This window comes from Pristis pectinata, chromosome 2 (assembly GCF_009764475.1).
Source record: "Pristis pectinata isolate sPriPec2 chromosome 2, sPriPec2.1.pri, whole genome shotgun sequence".
Taxonomy (NCBI): domain Eukaryota; kingdom Metazoa; phylum Chordata; class Chondrichthyes; order Rhinopristiformes; family Pristidae; genus Pristis; species Pristis pectinata.
The window spans coordinates 61846753-61864040 of NC_067406.1; the positions used below are offsets into that span (position 1 = coordinate 61846753).

At 39.5% G+C, this 17288-nt stretch overlaps 1 protein-coding gene across 3 annotated transcripts in view; it reads right to left on the minus strand.

The window, feature by feature from the left end:
• Positions 1–2019: 2019 nt before the first annotated feature.
• Positions 2020–17288, minus strand: part of LOC127584560 (mast/stem cell growth factor receptor Kit-like) — a 66339-nt gene continuing 51070 nt past the window's right edge. For all 3 annotated transcript variants that reach the window (XM_052041336.1, XM_052041351.1, XM_052041343.1), the window contains exons 15-21: positions 16342–16430; positions 15336–15463; positions 15088–15210; positions 14134–14245; positions 13952–14051; positions 11147–11252; positions 2020–4762 (exon numbers count right to left, since the gene is read on the minus strand). In XM_052041336.1, the coding sequence (XP_051897296.1) occupies positions 4604–4762; positions 11147–11252; positions 13952–14051; positions 14134–14245; positions 15088–15210; positions 15336–15463; positions 16342–16430 (817 nt within the window). In that variant the 3' untranslated portion in view covers positions 2020–4603. The remainder of the gene's footprint in view (positions 4763–11146; positions 11253–13951; positions 14052–14133; positions 14246–15087; positions 15211–15335; positions 15464–16341; positions 16431–17288) is intronic.

The window sequence follows — 17288 nt, forward strand, 5'->3', positions numbered from 1 at the left end:
AACAGAATTCTTTATTTAAACATTTCTGTGAAAAGAATACACCATGTTAAATTGTGTAAAAATGTAGAGTAGATGCCTAAATTTTAAAAATGCAATATAACAATATATACACAAAGGTCAGGCTATCCATTAAAAGCAAATATTTCCAGCTAATAGAATCAGGCACACTTTTATTTCTGTTAACAGAGACTCGCATGAACAAGGCACTGTGTGTGCTCATTAGCCATGGTTTATTACTGGCAGTAACCAATAATAATCATTTTGGTCAGGATTGTCCACCTAGGAGCAGCAGTGAAGGAGGTTCTCATGAGGGTTACTCCTGCCTCTAACTCCTATAGTCTGAAACTGCCTCTTGGGCTCCAGAAAAGGGTGACCTGGCAGAAAAAGTGCCAGTTGGCATGATAATTTGTTGACTGCATGCTTGTAATGGGGCACTAAAGCTGGCAGTGGAGGTTTAGATCATCCGCCTGCAATTTTCCCTCACACTGTTGTTTGTTAACAGACTATGCACATCATTCAGTTTCAATAGACATCATAGGTTCTCAGCAGGTCCATGCCTATGTCTATCAGCAATAAATAGTAAAACCAAAAAAAGCAAAATTTCTATACTGTCAATGACCAGCAACCACATGGATATTTAATATGACACTAAAGGCAATATTAATTTTGGACAATTTATTTTCAACCGGAACTACCAATTGGAAGTCTGTTACACTGTTCTGATAAAATTGCTCAAAATAATCAGGATCCTTCACTATCGTAGGGCATTATAAGATCACCTCAGCAGTGACAGAGGATCCCTTACTATTGTAGGGCATTGTAAGATCAGCTAAGCAGTCACACAAGATCCTTTACTATTATGGGGCATTATAAGATCACCTCAGCAGTGACACAGTAAGTTTAGTAACACAGTCGTCAGATTACAGAAGATACAAATGGTAAGAACTGTCTTGGCCTATTCAATCAGCAGTTTGTTTTGCACTTCCTATGAAATCAGTGGAGTGGAGTGGAAAATCATGCAGTATGTTGTGTGCACTGCAGTTCACTATGAATAACAGCACCTCATCTTCCATATGGGCACATTGGAGCCTCTTGGATTCAATATCAAAATCTACAACATCAGCTAACTTGTTTTCTCTGCCTGGGTCAGCCATCTCTCCTGTAAGTCATCCATCTGTGAAACTAACTCAGTTTTTTCTCTCTCTAATAGCACAGTCTGACCTGGTGGACATGTCCCACCAGCTGTGTCTTTCCAGATTTTCACATTCCTCGATTTGTGTTTTCACTCTCTAATAGCCCTCATTGTATCTCTTTCTAAATGACCTCATTGACAAATTGACTGGATGATCACCACAACTTATCCTGACAGCAACCTCACCTCACCCTATCAGAGATAGTCCTTTGTCCTATGCACCCCTTCCTCACATTCTCTGCAACCTAAAGCTAACTTGTTATCTCTCTTTTCCAGTTCTGATGATAGGTCCTTGGCCTGAAATTTAACTCTGTTTCTGTTTCCACAGATGCTGCCTGTTGAGTGTTTCCAGCACTCTCAGTGTCAGCAGTGTTTTGATTTTGATTGTCAAACAACTCACTATTGCCTGTTTTGCATTAGTGCCTAAGCTAGATTTCAAAACGTGTCATTGACATCATTCATCTCAGGCAACATTTCCCATATTTTTATTTCCAACTTCCTCAAAGAATTCATATGGAAAAAAATAGGACTGTGCAATGTTACATTTTATAGTCATCTGCCTTTTACCTGAGCATCATTGTTAAAATGGGAGCTAATATTTCTTATGCAAATTCATGAATGAAAAGAAAACTTGAACTGCAAACCTATTAAGATATTAGATTTCAACTTTATGCAGCAATAAATTAACCAACATGGTTCATAACCTGGGAACTCTGACAGCTAATGGGCTGCAATAAACTAATAACCATCACATACAATAATATGGACAAATAACCAGGATTCTTTTATATTTTAAATAAGGAATTTCACACAACAAGGTCCTGCAAAATAGTTTATTTTCAAGTGTAAGCATAAAGAATAACGATCACTGCCTCACAAACAATTCCTGGACTTACAATATATTGAGGTCTCATTAACATAATAAAAAACTCTAATGGAGCAGATCTGGGATACAAGTTCAACAAAAAAGGACTATGACTATGTTCTGGAAACATAGGCTGTCTGAAAATTTAAACATTGTACACCACCCAATTAATGTCGTATTGTAAAAAAAATAAAATGAAACTTGTATAAAATGTCTATATTCCAGTAACATGACAATAAAAATAAACACTGACCAACTTTTGGTCGAACTTTGCCTGGTAACCACCAGCACTTGGCTGGCTATGTGGAATTGAGGCCTGAGGACCAATAACAGGGTTGCCTCATGGTTTATATTTCTGGGACATTTCAGGCATTAGTATGCCCAAACTGCTGGGCTATTCTTCGTTACACTGACAACTTGCATACTTGCAACAAGTACAACTTACAATAATCTACATACATAGCAAAAACACAGCTTTCCAAACATTATTGTCATGTGGTCTTGCATCTTTTAAGTAGGCGACCATCACTTCTACTTGAAGAAGGTCCAATAAACAGTAAATATAAACATCACTGACATTTTACCCTTGCGTCCATAAGTATCAAGATTAGAATAAAGATATAGAATTTGGCATTGGCAACAAAGTATTGGCACATCCAGCTGAGAAGGAAAACCATGCCTCAAGGAAATCTAGTTCCCACAGGGTGAAAGATTCCTTTTTCCAACATGTGCTGGTGCCCAGTGATGTCAACAAGCTGGCTGAGCAGCCAATGACATTAAAAAAAATTTCACAAAGAAACCAGGAAGCATTTTTAGTTAGCATTTTAAACATTAAACAGACTCCTAAACAAAACCAGAGCATCTATTCGATTTTTCAGGTCAGTTTCCTAGGCAATAATTAAGACTTAACATGCCATCAAAAATTCTCTTGCATCTCAAGCAAGTGCAAGGGAATAAGGATGCCAAACACTGACCATATTTAATCCAAGAACTGGTACCGTGGACATGGATAGAGAATTCTACAAGGTCCATTTACTTCCACTTATTTAAATAGCAAGAAACAAAAGTGATTACATCTTTTCTATTATTTTGGATAACATCTCATTTTATCAGGTTGTCGATTAACTGTTATTTTCTTCCAAAAATAGAAATATGACACTCAAGTATGTCAGGCATCAGTGCAATGACCTTTCATGTGACTAATGTTTACAACTCTATGGTGCAGTTTACCTCAAGGGGTAAATAAAACGCACTATTTAGAATTTAGTAATGCATTAAACAAATACAAATAATACAATGACATTAATATTTTCAAACATAGTTTTTCACTACTTGCAAGTATTTTGGTTAATTTCCTTTTGAGCAATTATTGCATTTAGTTTAGCTTATTGAAATTTAGTTACAGTTTTTTGTACAGTCAACAGAGCTTACTGAATAAACAAAAATCAAGCCAATTAATTACTTATAACTGATTCCAAACAAAAGTTTGGCTAACTAGAATTCAAGCTAACTTCACTAACCAATAACAACATAATGGAAGACAGTCAACATAGCAACACTAGCTTCAGAAAAGTTGATAAAAGGTGCTTCAGAATGCAATTTCTGCTGTTCATACAAATACCCTTTGTGGACATCAGCAAACATGCTTATTATGAAGTTTTGATGGTGTGGGATATCCTGTGTGTCAACTTGTGCTTATCTAGGCAGGACTGTAAGTAGGTAACAGAATAACCAATGTACTTAATTTCTATTTACTTAGCTTGTTTGCCTTTCCTTTTAATAGATGTGTTGTGTGAACATTATATTCACACAGCAGTGCTGGATCTAGACAGCTTAGTAAAACAGCATATTATCAATGAACTAAAAGAAGGTTGGACTCACAGCAATGCTATATACATGTGGTTGCATCTGCAGAACAAAAATACTGATGAAGATTACTTCTGAATATTATATGGATTAAAAGCCATTTCTGAAGTTTGGCACATGCTTTTTTTCCCACACACATGGTTACACTGAGTGCTGAAATGATGCTACTATTGCATCTGGAATCAACTCAGCAAAAGAGTTGTATATCATGCAGAAAAGAAAGGCTGGAAGAGACATTTGGGTTCCATTCCATCGCTGGTGCAGATCTCCCTTAAAGAGCAAGCTGGTTCCTTCACACTTCTTATAATTTCAGTCTGATTATTTTTTATTTGCTGGGTAAATTAGCTAGTTCAGCAGAATCTTGATTTGCTGTAAGTGTTTGTCGCAGCAAAATAAATGATAAACATAATTGCATATAGTTCAAAACAAAAAAAGACATGGCATTTCTTTTTAATATCAGGCTGCATAACATGTCTGTAAAGCACCCTGCAAGCAGTCTTGCAATGAACAATCACTCTGATGCATGTAACTTTGACACGGAGGGCTACAGTATAGTAGTTTCCAAGTAGATTTATGATTCCAACATGAATTATGTGTAAGTGTTAGCAAAATATACATTGTCATTTTTTTTCTGTATATTAGTCTCAGCGGGACATGTGTAATTTGGACTTTGCTTAATGTCAAATTCCCATTCGTTTGTTTTCCTCTTCGAAGAACACGTCATCATTCACAAGTAGCGGTTGGTCCGATGCATTGCTGCTGCCAGCTGAATTAAGGCGCGAGGAGTGGCTGGACAACTTAAGCCTAGTGGTGAAATTTGACTCCAGGTTGGAATACTTCTGTAAAAATAAGGATGGACATGGATCATCAGCCTGTAGAGTCCACTTGCATAACTTCTGCATGTGACTTTTTTTAAACATTTGAAACATGGATAATTCAGATTGCATACTTTGTTCAAGTCTTGTTGCTTTGACTGCAGATATAATTGTAGGGACTACAGAGACCTCCACCCTTCACATCTACATCAGAAAGCAATGGAAGAGAGCCAAAGAGCTAACATTTTAATTCACCTGTCTTTCTCTATTCATTACAGGTACTGAATTTCATACCCCAATAATCCAGTGGGTACTTATTGATCAGAATCACAAAGCAGCAGAATGTAATATCTCCATGAATAAAAACAGCTAAATATAATGAAAGATTTACATAGGATGCACAGCACAAAAACAGGCCATTCATTCTAACATCCTAAGAAGTCCATGCTCCACTCAAGCTTCCTCTGTTCTTTTCTCATTTAAATCCATTGACATGACCCTCTGGTCCCTTCTCACTCATATACTTCTCCACTTTCCTCTTAAGTAGCATGGTACTTTTTGTTTGAACCACGGCTTGTGATAGTGAGTTCTGCATTCTTATTACTCTTTGGTTCAAGAAGATTCGTTCAGATTCCCAACTGGATTTCATGGTGATTTAGTTGTGGAACATTCTCTCTGTATCCACTCTATCAAAACCTTTCATAATTTTAAGGGGCTCTATTAGATCATCCCTCAGAGAAATAAAACACAGTCTGTTCATTTTTATCGGATATGTACACTAACTTTTCTAGTATCATTCTTGCAAGACCCTTTCCAGTGCCTTAATATCATTTATATAACAAGATGAGTAGAACTGTGCACATTATTCTAAGTGTGGTCTAATCAAGACATGATAGATGTTTAGCATAACTTCCACTCTTTTCAATGTTATCCCTCTGGAAGTAAACCTTGGTGCTTGGTTTGCTTCCTTTTAACCAGCAAAGGAACTTTTAGTGATGGATGCATTTGTACTCCAAAATCACTTTGTTCCTCTACCCTACATCAGGCATCCTTATGGTTTGTTTGAATGGTATTGTTAATTATGTGCCATTCCCAAATTATCAGCATTTTGTAGTGGAATATATGGTTACTGGTGATTGTTTACTTGAGGACCTTGTAAATAGAGAATGATTAGGTTGTCTAATCATATTGTAATTTGGCAACCACAAAAGAATCTTCCTACTATTTGCCGCAGGGAAAGTCATTGCCAGGGTTCTCCTCAATCACTTCTACCAAGTGACCGAAGAGCTGCTGCACGAATCAGTGTGGACTCCATTCATCTAGGGGCACAGGGATCTTCACTGCACAACATCTCCAAGAGAAATGTAGTGAGCACCACGGCATTTCTCAACTTCAGTAAAGCCTTTGTTTCCATCAACATGGAGGGACTATGAAGCACTTCCTTCAAATTAGCCTGTCCACAGTAATCTGCCTCCATTTTACATTTACTTCTTGATGGCATGCAAGTCGGGATCCTGACTGAACGGGCACAACAGGGCCTATCTCGCTGAAGCATCAGAGAAACCCCAAAAGTTTTCTCAAACTTTCTCAGCAGAATGCTGCACCTCACCTCCAACAGCCTTCCTGCAGAATTTGATAATCTCCAGAACTAATGGGAAACCATTCAACTAATGATAACCACACTCCAGAATGAAGATCACCTCAACCTCAGTAGTCAAGCTGCAACGTGGAGACAATGCTTGCACTGAACATGCTCAAAGATGCGAGGGGCTGGGCCTTACACAAAACACCTGAAAGGCCAGGTGCTACCAATTGCCCCTGTTGTACAACACCACCCTTCAATTATAAATAAGTAATAGAATGGAATATATGGACCAGCTCCCATCTCTTGTAAAGACTGATATCAGTGACAAAATTCATCATTGCCTTTAATGCGCCAGCATAGCTCCTGTCAATTAAGTAAAAGGGTGTTTGAAGATCAAGACCTTAGATTTGGCCAAAAAAAAAATCATGGTCTACTGGGAAGCAATGATTTTTGCCCCCCCATATGCTTCTGACACCTAGACTGCCTACAACAGACACCTCATGGCAATAGAGAAATACCATTAATGTTATCACTGCAAAAGCCTGCAAATTTACTAGAAGGACAAATGAACCAACATCAGTGATGTGTCCCAGGCCAACATCCTCGTATTGGAGGCCCCAGTTAGACTCAGTTGGCTATTTGGAGCAGACCATGTAATTCACTGCCCAGTGACAGATTCCCAACACAGACGCTCTATTCCAAGCTATGTCATGGGAAGATATTACCAAGTGAACAAAGGAAAATATTCAAGGATGTTCTTAAAGCCTTCTTAAAACATTGCAATATTCCCACTAACTCTTGGTGATTCCTGATCCATGACCTCTCAAAGTCAAGAAAGAGCATTTGGGATGGTAATGAGAACCTCGAATCTGACACACCCTCTGACAAACCACCCACCCATCTGCCCGGTCAGGCACCTGCTTTCGCATCTGTGGAAGAGTCTGTGGTTCCTGCACACACGTGGCAATCCAAGGGAAACCAGTTCAAGAGGGACTTTTTTTTTAAAGCCACAAGGGATATTCTATCATTATCATGCAGCAGTATGCAATCACCAGAAGAGGTTCCCACAGATCCCTACATCAGATTTCCAGACAGTTTTATGATGCATTAGTACAGTGGCAGTCTATCATTCCAGACCTTTTAATACCAGGAAGCAGACCCAAGGGATGGTTTGTGGGAAACAAGGGAAAAAATTGTGGACAATGGAGACACAAGAGACTGCAGATGTTGGAATCTGAAGCAACACACAAAGCACTGGAGGAACTCAGCAGGTCAGGCAGCATCTATGGAGGGACACAGACATTCGACCTTTCAAGAAGGGTCTCAACCCTTTTCTACTCATCCAAAATAATATTAATGTTCTTGTGTCCCACAAAACATTGCAGAACAGAGCGGATTGAAACTGAAAGAGGAACATGGAGCCCAATTCTCATTTTTGAATGAGTTGAACATAAATGAGAGAAACGGGCAAATTTTCGGCACCCATCACCTGCCTCTGGGATGCAAGTTTTAATTTTTGCAAAGGTTTCCCCAAGATAATAAATAAATTCCTGTAGTCTGCTCCCATTGCTGAAAGTACCCAACCTCTCCTGTCGTCGACACTTGGGGGCTGCCCCCAGAACACTCTACGCAAGAAAAGATGTATTTAACTGTGTGTTTCAATGTACATGTGACTAATAAAGATATCTTATCCTTATCTGCACTAAACAATTCTTCCACCACTCATCCACCTTCCACAATGTAACAACATTCATCATTAAGCTATCAAAGGGTGAGCTGGCCTTTGGGACGCAATAATAAGCAAGACATCGAAATGTCTTACCAATGTCTGTGGCATTAGAAAAAATGAAAGTTTAACAATAAAACATTTTTGTTAAAAAATTCTAGTTGATATCCTTGGAGAATTACTATTTTCTAGAAATTGGATTGCAATAAAACATGTGTACCTTTTTATGCATAATTTTCACAAAGAAAGCATTCTGCGTGATTTCAGGTATGTGTGACAGTTCCTGCTGACAGTCCACCCACCAGGAAACTGGACCCAACATGTCTTGTCACAATTCATTCTAAGGTTGGTGTTACTTCATTCTCATACTTGGCACTCATTATGATTTACTGACAAAAGAATGAAAAGTTCCCAACCTTTATTGTTAACTTACAATTAAACAAATTAGTTGTAATAAAAACATTTGTCTCCTTCACACAGAAGGCTGATTTAAAGTGTTACCACTGGGACATGACTTTATTTATCTTGACTGATCTCCAATATTGATGTAAATGTGAACTAGAATTGTTTCCCCTTCAATTTCCTCCCTCCCTCTCCAATCCACTCCCCCTTCCTCCAGCAGCAACTCCATGGCAGCCTGTGATACACAGGAGCTTCCTATAGGAGTGCATCCTGTGTGATCTCAGCTCAGGTAGAGACAAGCATCTCTGATTCCTACCCATAACTGCTAAAATGATTTCAGTCTTCAGCCAGTGGATTTTGGAACAGCAATGGGCTCAGTGTAAAATACTGCCCCACCTGTGCATTGACAGCAGGAGATGAGATTGCATGCTGTGCACTAGTTCAGAAGTGGGAGTGCTTTGAATGGAGTCTCCACTTTCATCTCCCCTTTTACTATGTTACTGCTCTCCTGGACTATTGTCATATCACTCCCAGCACTCAATTCAAACCAGTGATGAATGATGCAATAAAAAAAACTGTGAGTGAGGTGTCAGCCATCCTACTTAAGGAGGCAGAATACTCCTGAACAGTTAAGGCAATCACAGTCTTTACTTGATGCTTCATTGAAGTGGCCATTTCCACAGCAGATGCTCTCGCAATTACCAACAGCACCAATCCACTAGCAATCGAAATGGATTCTTCAGGTGCTCTGCTATTGTGGACATTGTGCATGGTATAACTGCTGTAGCTGTCAAATCATTGATGTTTCTCCATCAGTTTAATCTCAAAAACAGTCACCGGTGTCCAGCATCTGTGACCCTTTGAACGGAGCCTAGAAATATTTGTGCACCAGCCTACACCTATCTGGCTCCCAACATGAACTCTCCTCTGTCATTTCTGCTATCACCATCTGCTTGTGCTCACTTCCAAGGTGTGAGTCATTGAATGATAACTTCCTCTGAACCCATCAAAGTGCAGGTGTTTGCCCCATTAAAGAGTAGTCTCTAAAGGAAAGATTCCCCAAGAATAGTTCTCATGGTTCAATCATTTGAGAAATAAAGTCAGGGAATCAGTGACACAGATATTGGTAATACTGTCAGTCGCTTCACAAATTCCCTGTCTTTTCACCTCTGACTGAGTGGATCCAAATATGCCCTTTTCTCCAGAGGATCTGCATCTGTTGGGTAGCCTATGTATGGTATGCTAGCTCCATGCCTTCTCCCTTGTGCGTTCTGCTCTCTTTCCCTCCAGTGGTTGGAAAACAGACTCATAACCGAGTGAAGTTCGGGCCTTTGCCCAGTGGAGACTGTGCATTTACGAAAGGAGACCGGGAGACAAATCCAGTGTATTCTACAAGAACTGTTATGTTCATCGAAAGTGGATACATAAGTGAGTAGGTGATGTAGTGGTTAGCATAACGCTATTACAGCGCCAGCGACCAGGGTTCAATTCTGCCACTGTCTGTAAGGAGTTTGTACATTCTCCCCGTGACTGCGTGGGTTTCCTCCAGGTGCTCCGGTTTCCTCCCACATTCCAAAGACATACAGATTGGGAAGTTGTGGGCATGCTATGTTGGCCAGAAGAGTGGTGACACCTGCGGGCCGCACCCAGAACATTCTCAGTAACGCAAAAACAAGCATTTCACTGTGTTTCAATGTACATGTGACCAATAAATGAAGAGAATTGCTTCTCAAAGCTGAGTGGCAGTGAAGAGTATGTGGCATAAAGTCAAAGGGTGGTGAGGGGAACTCTTAAGATGCAGTCCTCAGCAAATATACATACTCTTCCTGATTGGCTTGGTCCACAGTTTCTTCCTCCATTGCATCCAACACCTGTGGCCAGTGCTCCAGTTGCTCTCCTCTCCTGCTACCTCCAACCACATTTTCTTGGCAAGAACCCTAGGTTTCTTCCTCTGATTGCTGAGGTAAAGCACCTCCATCATCCTCCTGTGTATGCCTGGCAGCAATTCCAGTGAAACCTTGCTTCACAATCACCTGTCACTTCAAATACCTCCAGTTTCCATGTGCACATTGTTACTTGAAATTTAACTGGGAATATATGTTATACTAGAATGCACCATGTTCAGTGCACACTCAAAAGTTAATTGCTCCAATTAAAATGTGATTGCCAAACTGGACCTGGGAAATTGACATTTGAATTCAAGCCCACCTCTCCCACACCCTCCGGAAGCCACCTTCAGATTCAGATTGGGGCCTTTGTCTCAAGTGCTACAAGTGATGTAACAGTAAGGCCAAGATTTATTACAGGGCCAACATTTACATGACTTCATCCAGAAAGCACTGACTGAAAGCAAGATGAATTTTAATACATTTGTAATTCATGAGTCTAGAAAGGACTATTATTGTCAGAGGCTTTGAACTCAGACCATTTTTTATGTGGTAGCAATTTGGAATTGTTTGTTGACTGTGAATTTTCACTCCTTTTTTTAATTCCCCTTTGAATTGGTGCTTTTGGTTAAGTAATTAAAATTGTAACTTTAGTTTACTGCTTATGGCAGAGATCCACAAACAGGCTGTGGGTAGATATAACTATTCCAGCAGCTACCACACTCAGGAAATAACCAACCACTCTGGGTCATATCTGCCCACACATATTGTAGCCACAACCCGCCATGGCCACTCACTCAGCTGCTTACATGTTTAGAGGTGTCTGAGAGCTGCTCTTCAATCATTTCCACTATTTGTTCAAACGTAGGTCTTCTTAAAGCGTCAGAGTCCCAGCAAGCTTTCATGACTTCATACCTATGAGATATTACTCAATTAACAATATGAAAAAGAAAAAAAACATAAAAGACAGCAATTTTATCAAACATAACTGTTTGCACAGAACATAATTTTTCATTCATGTTTAATTTCCTGCATTCTATAAAAGATCTTTGAAACAAACAATGAAAAGGTTTCCAAGAAAATGCAAAAGCTACAGGGATCCAGGGGTAAGAAAATCAGGGTGGGATGGCCTTGCACAATTGACCCCCACCATGTGGACCTGGAGTAGGAAGGAAGAAAATTTGAGCTGTGACCTTGTTAATAATGATTTCAGCAACCAGCTAGATTACCACCCAGGGGCTCAATTTCATGAATGGCTGGGCTAATTCACCTTAAAGCCAACCTGCACCTCTTCAAGAGGAAGTGGTGGTGGGAGTCACACAACAGTTATTTGCAACTTGCTAAAAGACATAAGGAAACAAGGACAAGAAGGGACACCTCATTTTCTGATAGCCCTGGATGCTTAGTTAAACAAAGTGGTGAGAAAGAAAGAAGTCATCTACCCACAGAGAGCAGCTGCTCTCCAGGAACACAGTGAAGCATCAATAGTAGGAGGTAACAGAGGTGAACGTGAGAAGTCAAGTTCCATGGCACTGCAATAAAGTTAACGTCCACACCGTGGTCAAGGTCAGTAAATATACCTCAAATCCCACTCTTCACCAAGTGCACATCAAGTCTCATGCACCACTCATGCAAGTCTCTTGCCCCTAGAGGGCATACATTTAAGGTGAGAGGAGAAAGATTTTAAAGGGGACCTAAGGGGCAAGTTTTTCACACAGAGGGTGATGAGTATATGGAACAAGCTGCCAAAGGAAGTAGTAGAGGTCAATACAAATAAGACATTTAAAAGACATTCAGAGAGGTTCATGGATAGAAAAGGTTTAGAAGAATAAATGCAGGCAAATGGTACTAGCTTAAGAAGGCACCTTGATTGTCATGGACGAGTTGGGCCTAAGGACCTATTTCTGTAACGTATAATTCTATGACTCTATGATCGCTTGCCTACCATCAATCTCAATAACATTCAAACTCCCCACCAGAAGTTAACACACGTAATTAGCATCACTTAAGAAATTCTTGGTTTCTCCACCAAAAACTACCAAGACTTGTTTATAAGAATGACTAGGAGATCCAAGTACTAGCATATTATAAACACAAAGTGTTCTTAGACAGGAAGCACCAACAGAACTTAAGGGAGAAAATCAACAGATTTATAAGCATCTGAAGGCTGAAGTCCAACAAATAAATTGTGACCTAAAGAATGGATGGTGAATGGAAAGACTCCAGCAACATCTAGATTCTTCAGCACTCTCCAGACCATCTGCAACCTAAGCAACCAACAACCCACCCTGTTGAAAGCCAATAACAGAGAGGCTGTCAGCACCCATTGGAAAGAGCACATCAAGGATCTCCTCAAAATTAACTTGGTCTTTGATGTGAATGGTCCAACTCTCGCAGCACACTTTCCATCACAATCTTGGCACTACCCTAATCCAGTAAGAGGTTTAAAATGTCACCCATCAGCTGATAAACAAGTTCCTTAGGAACAGGTGAACCCAAGAAAACACCATTAGGCCCTTCAAGCTTGCCCCACCATTTAATATGATCATGGCTGATCTATGCTGGCCTCAGTTTCTCTTCTGTGTGATTTCTCCATACATCTCTATTCTGCAATCTGCCAAATATGTATCCACTTCCACTTAAAATACCTCTGAAGATCCAGCTTCCCACCAGGGCAGAGAATTCCAGAGGTTCACCACTCTTTGAGAAAAGAAATTTCTACATACCTCAGTTCAAAATGACCAGTCTCCTATCTTTTCATTATGTTCCTTGTTCGAGACTTTCCCACTAATAAAAGCATCCCAATCTCTACCCTGCCAAGCCCCTTTACCTTCAGCATCATATGCTTGAATTAGGCCACCCTTCATTCTTCTAAACTCCAAGGAATATAGGCCCAGACTATTTAGTCTCTCTTGGTATGACAACACTCTCATCCCTAGTGAATCTCCTTTGCACTGCCTCCTATGTTACTATATCTTTTTTTTAGGAAAGGGACCAAAACTGTACACAGTATTCAGAGTGAGGCCTCGCAAACACCCTCCACAATTGCCACAAAACCTCGCTATTTTTAAATTCCAAGCCCTTTGCAATGAATTTAAACTGCCCTTGATGAGTTCTCTCTGTCCTTGGCTCACAACAGGGTGGGTCCTTGGGTGGTCCTGTTGAAGTACTAAAACATGGTGGTGAAGTCCTTCTGCTGTGAATTTATGATCTCTTCTCCCTCATCTGGGAAAAGGAGAGAATGCAGACCCAGTGTAATTGTGGCTATCTTCAAGAAAAGAGACAAGTCCAATAGCAGTAATTAGAGAAGAGTCTCTCTACTGTTTGGCACAAGAAAAGTCATCACGAACATCCTTCTCACTTGTGAAAAGTCATGCGTAATCCCATAACTTCCCTTTCCCCAAACAAATACACAAATTCTTGACAATAACTAATTACATATCACAGATGTACTTACTTTGGCTTTCTTTCAAGACTGGATAACAGTTACTGTTACATGTTTGCCAGTTTCTAAACAATTGGCTGAGTAAGTCATTACACTCAAAAAAAAAGGATAGGAACTAAAACAGTTAGAAAAAAAACGAGTTTAAAAAAAATCCAGTCATTGTACTTACAGCTCAGCAGATGCAAGTTCAGGACTGAGCATCCTGTAACCTTCCTTGATCATCTTGTAGTACTTGCTGTCCACAGGAATGCCAGGGTAAGGGCTGCTCCCTAAAATGAAATGATGTTAAAGCTTGTACAGACATATGTAATTAAGGTAATCACCATTATTTTAAAAAGGTAGAACTATTACCTAATGAGAAAATTTCCCACAACAAAATACCATAAGACCAGACGTCACTCTCAAAGGTGTAGACACAGTCAAAAATACTCTCTGGCGCCATCCATTTCACAGGAAGACGAGCCTAGGATTAAAACAATGATCATACACCTCATTTAGTCAATCTGAGTATGGAATCACTTTTTCCAAGATTATCAGCAGAAAATGTAATGAAACAACAACTGTCAAATCATCCATCAATTAGTACACTGTTAAATGTGTGTGTGCAAATTATTCCGTGAGCTCTGGATATGCTGAACATCTAAAAGAAGTTTTCTCTGTCTGGAATAAGGCAGAGAGCTTTCTGTGAGAAGGATGGGAGGACAGGCTGACTGAGATTATTTGCATGCAGCTTCTAACAAATGGTCGATAAAATGGAAAAAGTACAATTACAATATTATTTGATTGCCTTTGTGGAAAAAAATGGTATTTTGCATTTGAGTCTCCGATGATCCAGTGCAGATGTAACTCTTTACTGGTCAGGAGTTGATGCGAGTTTAAATCTTAGATAGTCAGAATTCGCTATGCATCTGCAACTCTGATGATCCAGTATTGATATGTGATTTTATTTGACATCCCTAACTTCTCTGTTTCAGAGATCATGTATTTGTCATTAATTGTTGGCCATATTTTTACTGTAAATTTAATGCCTGGCTGCTGACTTCTTGTTTTACTGTGCATGTTCACAACTCACAATATAAATCTAGCAACTGGCAAGTAATGTTTGATGTAAAAACAGACAAAATGTCTTCTTCAGTAGACGGTTGTTATTTTTGCAGTTTTCCATTGCAGATGGATTCCATTGCATGGCCCTGATTTAAACAATGCTTCCTCAATTTTGGGAGCTATTTAAGGAAAAGGCAGTGCAGGAACCAGACCAATGGCAGTAGAGTGGACACCAACTGTCAATGCTCCTGAATCACTTACATTGCCTTTCACCACGTAGTTGGAATCATTCCTAATGTCTCTAGCCAGCCCAAAATCACATATTTTTGCAATCCGTCCATTTGTTAGAAGAATATTTCTTGCTGCCAGGTCTCTGTGAATGCACTGCAATAAATGAAACATATATTTTAAACATTTTACAATAAGCACAATTTATTTTATAATTTAGTTACAATATTATCAACAAAAATAAATCTGAAATGGCAATTTACTAGCAATTTTAAGCTTACATTCTTAGACGAGAGAAAGCTCATTCCTTTTGCCACCTGATAGGAAAAGATGAGAAGATCTTCAACCTCCAGGGCCAGGTTATAGTCTTCAGTGTCCTCATTGTTGTTTTCCTTATCACCGTATGATTCTAAACAATAAAGTATCTGATGTTTGAACAGGCAGTATCTAACATTTTCTCCTGTTCATAATGTTATCTGTGATGCAGATTTTTATCATATAGCAAGATAATAGGAAGTACTTGCACAATGATATACAGAATGCAAAGTCTATTCATCATTAACAAAGGTTGTCTCTACCAATCCAGTTTTTCTGATGAACTCAGAATGGTGAGATAGAGATGTCACTGCCTACAAATCCAGCTCCAGCCATTAGCTTTAAACAAATTATTTAGTAAAGGAGCAAACAGGACATGCAAGATAACTTTATATTCTACCTTAAATTGTGATTACTTCACAAAATCCACGGCAAAGAAACAAGTTTATACAATGCTTCCACAAGCATCTCTCCTAATTCAAACTAATTCTTCCCTTCCTGACTCTCCTAATTCCTCTATTCCCTCCTCCTTTCTATCAAATGCACCATTACATCGTGCCGTCCAACTCAGTATAATCCCACTGTAATTTATTTTATTCTCCTCACACTCCCATCAACTCCTCTCCAAGTTCTATCACTCATCTGCACACAAGGGGCAATTTACAGTGGCTAATTAATCTACAAATCATGCATGTTTTAGGGATGTGAGAAGAAACCAGAGCACTTGGAGAAAACCAATGCAGTCACAGGAAGAACATGCAAATTCCATACAAACAGCACCAGAAGTCAGAATTAAACCCCAGTCACTGAAGCTGTGAGGCAGCAGCTTCCAGTAGCTGTGCCACTGTGCCACCCCTTTGACTTTGCTATATAACTTGCCCCCAGTTTAGATAAAGTAAATTGTAAATGTTTGTTATTCATTTTAACAAAGACATGATTACAGTGCTACCCAGATCACCACAGACATCTTACCCTTGCTTGGCAGTCTGATTTTGTCCTGGGTGGTTTGAGGAGATGTTGTTCTGCTTGGTTTCATTTCCATATATGATCCAGAACTATTGCTGTCATAAGTAAAAGATACATTGAATCAAAATAATATTAGGATTTGATAAATATAAAAATAATAATGTACTTTCAGGTAAATGGAATCTCTCATCTTTTGGCACCTTTTCCAAACAGTTTGCCTTGGATCTAAATGCGTATGCAAACCTATCTGCAAAGTCTGTAAGTAGCATGATGAATTGTGAGTATTTTTAGTACACTAGAATGCATGATTTGATGATGAAGTAAAGAATTAGTCTAAAATGCGTATGAAGGTCGTGTCAAATTGTTTATTTTTACAGCTGACAAAATAACATGGTTTTGATTAAAAATATTTGAAAAGTGAATTTGATTAAAACTTTGCTAACATTTCCATGAAACTGCTTTGGGAGATGGAAGAGGATGGGGAACATTGTACAAGGAGGAACTCTGACTCCCAGGCACCCTCTACCCAAGAAGTCAGGTTCTATTTGTGTTTATCACTCAGCATATCTTTGGTTCAAGGGCTCCATTCCGAGGAATAATCCTGGGATATGAACACTCCATGCTATACACTCATGACTGCGTGGCCAGATTCTGCTCTAACTCCATCTACAAGTTTGCAGATGATACCACTGTTGTAGGCCATATCTCAAACAGCAATGAGTCGGAGTACAGGAAGGAGATAGAGAGCTTAGTGGAATGGTGTCATGACAACAACCTTTCCCTCAATATCAATAAAACAGAAGAGCTGGTCACTGACTTCAGGAAAGGGGGCAGTGTACATGCACCTGTCTACATCAATGGTGCTGAGGTCGAGAGGGTTGAGATCTTCAAGTTCCTGAGAGTGAACATCACCAACGGAATGTCCTGGTCAAATCACATAGATGCCACGACCA